At 40.7% G+C, this 9,436-nt stretch overlaps 1 protein-coding gene across 1 annotated transcript in view; it reads left to right on the forward strand.

Moving 5' to 3' along the window:
• The window catches only part of L2hgdh (L-2-hydroxyglutarate dehydrogenase), a 46,757-nt gene that overhangs the window by 13,873 nt on the left and 23,448 nt on the right, over positions 1–9,436 (forward strand). The window contains exons 4-6 of the mRNA XM_005376827.1: positions 183–314; positions 6,549–6,711; positions 8,220–8,254. Coding sequence (XP_005376884.1) covers positions 183–314; positions 6,549–6,711; positions 8,220–8,254 — 330 coding nt within the window. The remainder of the gene's footprint in view (positions 1–182; positions 315–6,548; positions 6,712–8,219; positions 8,255–9,436) is intronic.

A 9,436-nucleotide genomic window follows, 5' to 3' on the forward strand; every position in this document is an offset into this window, starting at 1 on the left:
AAAAAAAAAAAAAAAAAAAAAAAAAAAAACCCAAACAAGAAAGGAAGAAAATAAACGCATGAATAAAAAAATTAAATCAGTCCTAATTGAGTCATGTAATAATTTATGATTTTGTGTTGACTTTATATCTTTCCTAGCCGATATATTAAACTCTATCTATACTCTTTATCATTTCTTAAAAGCTAATAGTAGCTGTTGAACAAGAAGAAATTCCCAGACTTCAGGCTTTATATGAGAGGGGCCTGCAGAATGGTGTCCGGGGCTTGAGGCTGATCCAGCAGGAGGATATAAAAAAGAAGGAGCCGTATTGCAGGGTAAGTGATTCACTGGCCTCATGCATGCGGCCAAAGGGTGTTTTCACTTAGGGCTCAGTCCTTTTGTGTCATACGAAGCCTTGTAGATGATCCTGTCACAGAAGCAGCGAGATGACAGACACCAGATGCCACAAACAGAACATCTGATTTTTTGTTTCCCTTTGAGAAAATACCAGGCCTGACCAAAAAGAAAGGCAAGAAGAGGTCTGAGACCGTATGTCATGTTTGGAAAACCCTGAACAAGGGCGTGTGGTTGGAACGCAGGTTGTGGGGAGAGATAAGAGATGAGACTGGGAAGGCAGGATTGGGCCCATGAAAGGGAACTGACGTTCATGCCAGTCACTTTGAAGTTTTTCCAGTAGACGTGGAGACCCACTGAAAATGTTTGAGGAGGATAGCTCTGTGTTTTAGGAAAGTGTATGTGGCATGAATGAGAAGGTAGTGTTGTAGAGTGTCTGGCTTAAAGCATACAGTGGGGAAACCCACCTTTATTCTTTGAAGAAGACATGAATAATACTGTAATACAGACATTCCTTGTTTAATGACCTACCTGTTTAACAACTGGTTGGACTCACAACTGAAGCCTGCTGTTTGGACTCACTCCGCATTGCTCGGACTTACCACCCATCTTTTTTGATGTGTACCATTTTGTATATCTTGTTTATAGAGTCTCAATGCCTTTTTTGGTACAGTAGACCTTGTTTTTTCAGTACTGTAATTTTTGGCAATTGTACTGTACAGTACTATAATTTTATGTTCTGTTATACATGACAGTACTGCATGTCAGAGTTATCCAAATAAAAGCAGAGCCCCAAGGGGCTGGGGATTTAGCCCAGCGGCACAGCACCTGTGTGGTAAGCGCAAGGTTGTGAGTTCGATTCCCAGTACCGGAAGAAAAACAACCACAAAAAAGCAGAGCCCCAAGTGGGAATTTCCCTTGACCGTTTCTTTGTTCTGTATACAGAAATATACATCGTATATGCAGTTCCTTTTAGCAACTAATTCATCTGATGCACTTGTGGCTGGAACATAACTTGGTCACTAAACGAGGAGCATCTGCAGTTACTCCGCTTATCAGCTTTCTTTGGTAACCGTTCAGAGACCATTGCAATGACTGTTCTGATAATGGCTATATTTCCTGTACTCCTTCCTTCATTTTATTGTTTGTATACATGACTCAGACTCCAGATATTTGTCTTTAGGAAGCGTGACCTTGCTGGCCATGGTGGTACACACCTGTAATCCCAGCACTTAGGAGGCTGAGGCAGGAGAATTTCCATGAGTTTAAGGCCAGCCTGAACTACATAGTGTACATAGTATATAGTGAGTACTATGTACAGGCTATATATACATAGCCTGAACTACAAGTGTACATAGTACATAGTGAGACCCTGTCTCAAAAAAACAAACCAAAAAAAAAAAGAGAAGAAGCATGACCTTGAACTCACCACCAGGTAATGCTTACCAAAACCTTAATTTCCTCAGTGCCAGTGCCAGTGACACATGCCTGTAATACCAGCCACTCGTTAGGCCAAGGAGGATCACAGGTTGAAGCCAGCCTGAGCAACTGTAGCAAGACGCTGTCTCAAAATAAAATTTTAAAGGCCTGGAGGTGTAATTAGTGGTAGAGCACTTGCCTAGTATGTTCAGGGCACGGAGTTCCATCACCAGTACTGAAAACAAAGCAAAACAAAAGTTGGATTTGAGAAACCCTAATTATGGGAGGAACCCCAGTGGGTGTGTTAATCACTTACTGTGCTACATCTGTTGAGACCGTCAGAGGGGCACCCCTGCCTTGCAGCGTTTTGCTTCCCCACCCTCCTCCCTGCCCTACATCCTGCATTTGCCCACTTCGCCACTTTGAGTTGTGCTTTGGTTTTACAGCTTCAGCCTATGGGGAAGGTCGTTGTGTCACTCACTGTGGCTTCTGCAGTGGTTGACTACATACGTTGCTGTGTTACACAACATCTTGCTCTGAGAACTGTCAGGAGAAATTACTCCCAGCTCTTCTGAGAATAGTTTTGTTCCTCCTAAGCACAGGTTGCTTACTTTCGTTTTTATTTTATGGACACTAAATCATTTAACTGATTGCATGGTCCTGTTTGCATTGGCTACAGTGACACTCAGAGACAAATTTGTTTCCCTTCCTGCCAAATAGCTAGAGTCGTAAGTGTACATTTTTATTTTTATGTACTAACATCCCTCTTCATCTTTGCACCCTCATTTTTTGTGTGCTCCAATTTTTTGGAATCATGTCATACAGCAGATTCTAAGACCATAGATTCATGAGTTTGTACAAAGAATGGCCAGCATTGATACAAAAAAAGAGATAATCCCCAGCCTTGGAGGACTCACCTCATACTCTCCAGGAGTATGTTACCCTAAATGGTAACCACAATCCTGACCTCTTACCGCATAGGTTATTGAATTTATGTTTGTGGAATCATATGGTATGTGCTCTTTTATCGTCTTTTGTGTCTTTTTTATTCAGTATTATGAAAGTTGTCCATACTGGTGCATGTAGTCATAGTTTGTTGCCATTGTCATGTATCTAATGCTGTCTATTATGTGAACGTAGCATGATCTGTTCTGCTGGTGGTGGGGATTAGGATAGTTTTTCAATGGGGAGCCATTCCAAATGGTATGTCTGTGACCTTTCACATGTTTCAGTGAATACATGTTTGTATTTCTGTCAGGCAGATACCTAGGAAAGAAATACCTAGGTTGCAATTTTTATATGCATATATTTCCAAAGTATGTGTTCCAGTTGGTAGTCTCATCAGTAGTGTGTAGAGTTCCAGCTGCTCCACAACCTCACTACCACTTACTATTTGTTTTCATTTTAACCATTCTGGTGGGTATGTAAGACAGTTTGAGTGTCCCTCGTATGAAGTGGACAAGATCAGGAATGTTTCAGATTTCAGAGTTTTTCAGATTTTGAAATATTTGCATAGGCTTTATCACTTGAGCATCCTGTAGCTTAACTAGTAGTGTTACATTATGCTTTTAATGTGTATTTGCCCAGTGGCTCAAAGTTATATACCTGTTCATATGCTAATGTTGACCATTTGGGTATTTTCTTTTATGAAGTACCTGTTTGACTTTTTGGCCTATTTTCCTATTGGGCTTACTGTTTTTCTTATAATTATTAATTCTTAATAATTTTAGAGGCTCACTATATACTACAGTTTGGATGAATTTTTTTGCACATATATGTATGTTTGTAATATATGTATATACCTAAATATGTATTACAGATATCTTTCACCTCTCTGTAACTTGTCTTTTCACTTTAATAGTGTCTTTAGGTGAACAGAAGTTCTAAATATTAGTTTAGTCATTTTAGCAATTTATGCATCTGTTTTTCTTTTATGTTTAGTACTTTTTGTTTTCTGTTTGAGAAATCTTTGCCTATTGCAAGGTCTTGAAAATATTCTGTTTTTTGTAAAATTTTTATTGTTTTACTTTTCACATTTAGATCTATAATTCATGTGGAATTGATTTTTATATATGCTATAAACTTCAGAGTACATTTTATTTCCCCCAACAAATATCCAGCTGACCCAGCATCATTTACCACGAAGACCTTTACTCTCCCACTGTATTGCAGTATTCTTTTGCAGTGTCGGGGGACGGTGTTTGGACTCTGTCCTGTCCGCTTGTCTCCTGCACTGCTTCCCAATTCTTCATTGCTGTAGCTCCAGTAAAAAGAAGCCTGGTTAGCTGAGCAGAGGAGGTTGGCTTTGTAGGCAGTTAGGTACTTACAAAAGCAAAAATAAGGAACAAAAAGCAGATCGGTTGTTTTGAAGTTATTTTCCTTTCAGGGTTAGAATAAAGGGAACTTTCTTAGAATGCTGGCTAAAACTGGTCTTTTTGGGATTTTGGCTGTTACCTGTCCGTCCTGATTTCTTGGAAGGTCAAGTAAACAACTTTATCTGGTGCCATGGAACTCCAGCATGAGTAACTCTGTTTTGGTTTGATCTGGCGGTTTTTAGTACAGGAACTCAGTCCAGAACCATGGCTTCCCACACATTGTATTGAACAAGTGCTTCCGGAAAGTGCGTTAGTCTTGTCACTGTTTCATTATGTGATTCTGGTGGAATTTAAATACAAAACTAAGATGTCAGAACATCATGGGCATGATCCTACCAGGTATTACTTTGGAGAATAAAGTAATTTATAACCTTCAAAAGTGAGTTTTTGACAGTTTTTAAAACTTTTATTTGCTAATGAAAAGCTCTTTAAAATTTAATCACTGGTGTCAAAAAAGAAAAAAGGATATATGAGCTGACTCCACTATAGATTTGGTTGTGATGTGAAAATAACTTAATTTTGGAATTTAAAAAGCAAGATTTCTGGTTTTCTGGTGGCACTGAAATTTGGGAGATTTAGGAGATCATATCTGATTGTTATGTGTTACAGATCCTTGTAAAGAGCTTTAAAGAGGGGCTGGGGATATAGCTCAGCGGCACAAGTGCCTGCCAGGAAAGCTCAAGGTCCCAAGTTGGAGTCCTGGTACTAAAAAAAAAAAAAAAAAAAGCTTTAAAGAGAGAGATAAAAAGGAACTGAAACACATGATTCTTTATATCAGGCTTTATTATTTAAACAAAACAAAATTTTCCGCATATTATAAGCGCTAAACTAGGTCAGGATATTGTTCTTTGCACCTGACATGTGCTCTTGCTAGGTTCTTGGAGAGAATAGATGAAATACGTGTGCATATGTAGTAAAACTACACGTGTGCACATTTCTTTTTGGTCTTACAAAGGAAGAAACTAGCTGTTACTTTCCCACGGTCACAAAGCCCCTAAAGAGTGTCCCACTACAAGAACTGACTCAGAACAGATCTTCTTTTTCTCTGTTCAAAGAAAATTTTCCTGTATGCTATGTGCCAAACACCACAACTTGATAACTTGGGAAAGAGATGCTTCCTGCTTCTCTCTGAGGCCTCTGCAGAAGTGCGATGCTATGGATAATGGCAACTTGTAGTCATTAAGGTGTGAGAATACATAGTAGGAAATGTAATGTGGTTATTTCATAAAAGTGTCCTGAATAAATTCCTCCCTTTCTCCAGACCTCACCTCTGCTTCCAGGAACATTGAGCAGAATTTCTATGGCACAGGAATACTTCTGATTCCCTTAGGACATCTAGAAAAAAGTTTATCAGGGCAGCTCTAAAGGACTTCTTGGACCAGTTCCTTTAAGAAGAAGACTAAGTACTCCCCAGGGGAGACTCTTGGAAAATTTTTAACTGCCTCTGTAAACTTTGCCTTCGGAGGACAACTCCTCACAGCTCTCTGGGCAGATCTTAACTACGCCCTCCGACCTCAGTTCTGCCAATCATTCCACCTTTTCTTTTAATGTTACTGGTCACGCACATGCTTGTTTGTTCCTGTCTCCTGGCTGAGTCTGCTCTCAACTTTCCCTGACCCGCTCGCCTGGCTCTTGCCCACGACCTGCCACGGCCTCAGATGTCAAGCTGTAGCCTGCTGACCTGGCCAGTGCCTGCCCTGCCTCCCGGCTGACCGTCACAGCCAGCCTGTGCTCCAGCCCCATCTCGACTTGGCCGCCTGCGCCCTGCCACCAGTCCCTGGCCGGGGCACTGGGCTGCATGCTGGCAGGGGCTCTCTCCACATTTCCCCAGCGCACGTACGCGAGGGTAGCGGGAACACCAACTTCACTCTAGAGGGAGCAAGGCGAGAAAGAGAAAGAAAAGAAGGAAGACCTTCTAGAGGAGGTCCGTCCAAAGCGGGTGGTGAGGATCCAGAATAGCAAAATTAATTCCTTTAAGGAAGAAAGTTGTTTTCTGATTATAGGGATTTTTTTTAAAAATTAGCTAGCATTATTTCTGTTTGATGTATCATATATGTAATAATCATTAAATTTAGGTATTTAATGGAACAACTTTTTGTGGTTGTTTTTTTTTTGTTAAAACTATCAACTAGGCATAGTGGCATGGGCCTGTAATATTAGCACTCAGGAGGCTGAGGCAGGAGAATCTTGAGTTTGAGAGCAGCCTAAGCTATATTGCGAGTTCCAGGTCAGCCTGGACTGTATTGCAAGATCTGTCTCAAAAGAAAGAAAAAAAAAGACTGTCAATTTTTTCCAAGCAAAGATAATATGTGTTATTCATCAAAATAAAAATGTAAATAAATTCAGCCCCAAATAAAATTTTGAGAAAATCTCATTGGTTGTTGATTACATTGTTTGACTTTTTTCATAATTCTGTCTTAGGGTCTAATGGCTATTGATTGTCCATACACTGGCATTGTGGATTATCGACAGATAGCTTTGTCGTTTGCCCACGATTTCCAAGAAGCAGGTGGCTCTGTCATCACCGATTTTGAAGTGAAAGATATTGAAATGGCCAAAGAAAGCCCTTCCAGCAGTAAAGATGGTAAGCCACCCTCATCTTTCCTGTTGAAAACCTGAACTGACTTTTAGTGAAGTTTCAGAGAGTTTCTGTCTGAGGTGATATGGTAGGAGGCCCACCTGGAGGAGAGCTAGAGGAGGGTGCAAGCCAGAGCGGGTGCAGAGAGACGAGGTGAGAGAGACACCAGGGAACCAGAACTCCTGGGAGGAGCTGGTGCTGAAAGCACCCATCAGACAGTCAGGCTGGTACTAAAATCAGAGCTACCTGGGAAGTGTATGGACAGTTATTCCCCAGCCTCTTCCCTGCCCTGCAGGTGAGAGGTAGAATCTCTCACTGGTGCTTGTTTAAAATACAGATTTTAGCATCATCCTGACCTAGTGACCCTGACTTGGGATACAGGCTTAGGAACAGTGGCAGTTGGTGATTTTTGAGTACTTTCAAGTTTCAGAATAGCAGCCCCCAGCCATAGAAAAGACTCAGACATTCTGCAGCCCCTAACCTTCCGCTTTTTTATTTATTTACTTGCTTGAAGTACTGGGAAGTGAACCCATGCCTTCACACTGAGAGACATCACCAACTTTTTTTTATCTTGAGACAAAGTCTTAAGTGACTAAGTTGCCCAGGCAGGGCTTGAATTGTCCTCCTCAGCTTCCCAGAGTGCTGGGATTATAGGTGTGTGCCACCACACTTGGCTTCCATCTCATTTTAGAGTTTGTTTTTGTTTTTCTTTGAGGACACTTATTTTTTCTTTTAGTCAAATGAAAGATTTATAAGCTTTCTATTTGTTTCAGGAAAATTCAAAGGAGTGAAAAGTAGTGTTCAGTTCTTTTCACCTTGACAGGTTTTAAAGGCATCCTTGGCATCTGAACTATTCAGCCAGTATGCTTTAAAATTCTAGGATGATGAAAAAAATTTTTAAATAAGATCGTTATAGGTAGATAGCATAATGAATTGAATTCGTGATGTAGGTAGATTGTCTTCTTAATTTTCTATATATAAGCTTTTTAAGATCTTAAGATCTCATGTATCTGAGTGGGAACTAATTTTATAAGTGGTCAGTTTATTGTTGGAATTTTTGTGTTATGATAACTCTTGCTTCTCTAAGTAGCCCAGATGCTGCGTGGAATCTGGTGACCAGCATTTGCATAATGCAGTCTTTCGTACTGTAGCTTCATCTCTGGGAAAATTAACACTGAGTTGTGACAGCCCACTGTTCAGTGCCCAGTGAAAACTAGGACTATCTGTTTTGGCATTGAGGTGGGAATGGTTGTAAGTGTAGATTAAACAACTTGAGACAAGCTAAAAAAACTTGTCAATTTTATATATTGTCAAGTATGAATCTGTTTAATCTTGTTACTTGGTAAAAAAAAAACCCTCAGAATGAAAAACTGGGTCCAATTATGACAAAAGAAAGTCACTTACGTTTGGTATTAGTTAAATTTGTTACTAGTCATTTAAGTTGATTAAATAATGATGGTCTGCTTTTACTAAAAAAAAAAAAAAAAATCTTTCACTGATTCTTTGTTTTTCAGGGATGAAATATCCAATTGTGATAAAGAATACAAAGGTAAAGAGTCTTAAGCAAAACTGTTGTCCACGTTCATGCCTTCCTTTAAAAAAAAAAGTTGAATTAACCCACAGGGCTCTGTTTTAAGTCACTGAGTGAAATTTCCCTAATGTAAAAGTAATTCTGAGGGGAATTCTTTTAGAGCAGATTAACAGCCTTCATTTTAAGAAAAATCTCAGCTTGGGAAGTCTTCATGAAGCGGCAGTGCTGGCAAAGAATAGATCGGACTTTAAGGCCACCTGGAGTGTTTATTTTTAAGGCAAAACATAGGTATTTTGTCACTCTGCCAACCCTAGCAATTTGAAGACTGTGGGAGGACACACAGGTTGTGCAGAGGGAGGTGGTCTGTTTTCCTTCAGCTTGGCGTGACCAAAGCAAGAACCATTGAATGGTGTGGAGCACTGGGTCCCTGTGTCCTGGGGACCCATCAGGAGAATAGAGTTCCTTTTGTGTGTGCAGGATTTACTGGAGGAATTAGGCCCTGCACACTGGTGAAGGGCTGGGGATGCAGAGGTCAGAAGGGAGTTGTTTGGTCCGAGGTTCTACATCCTGGGGTCTGATAAGCAGGTGTCCAGCTGTTGACTGGAGAACTGCAGACAGGAAGCTCCTGAGGAGGTCTGTAGGGAGCCTTTGCCTCTGTGTAAACACCCAGGTAGGGGCTGGGGCAGCTGTTCGTCAGTAGGGACAGTAACTGGACACAGAGCTGGATATGGGGCTAGATTTGCTGGGTAGTGGGTGACTGCCACCACGCTGGACAACCTTGGGAAGATGACTGCTGCTTTACTTCTGCCTGCCAGGTTGTGTGAGATCCTGTTTTTGTCAACTTTAAGTTGGAAACATAAAAGAGAAGGGGAGCCTGTCAAGCATATCCCCTAGCTTAATCAGACCAACACAGTACGAATCCTTCTAGTCCACCTCAGCAGTGTAGCATCCATCTGTGCCCCTTATGATCACATTTAGCTTCCAAATAAAAAAGTATTAAAGTTGTGCTTGTGCTTAAAAGGTGTAACTGTGCCTCATAGAACCAAAACCATACTCTGTCCAAAAGAGATACAAGATCCACTGTGTTGTCTTTGGGGGTGTTTGTTCTGAGTCACACTCGCCCTTTGAAATCCTATAACTCAAATACAGTGGTAACGTGGGACTCATCATTAACTGGTTGTGGGAGGTTGACAAGTACTA

Source organism: Chinchilla lanigera, unplaced genomic scaffold (assembly GCF_000276665.1).
Source record: "Chinchilla lanigera isolate Chin_1 unplaced genomic scaffold, ChiLan1.0 scaffold00008, whole genome shotgun sequence".
NCBI lineage: Eukaryota > Metazoa > Chordata > Mammalia > Rodentia > Chinchillidae > Chinchilla > Chinchilla lanigera.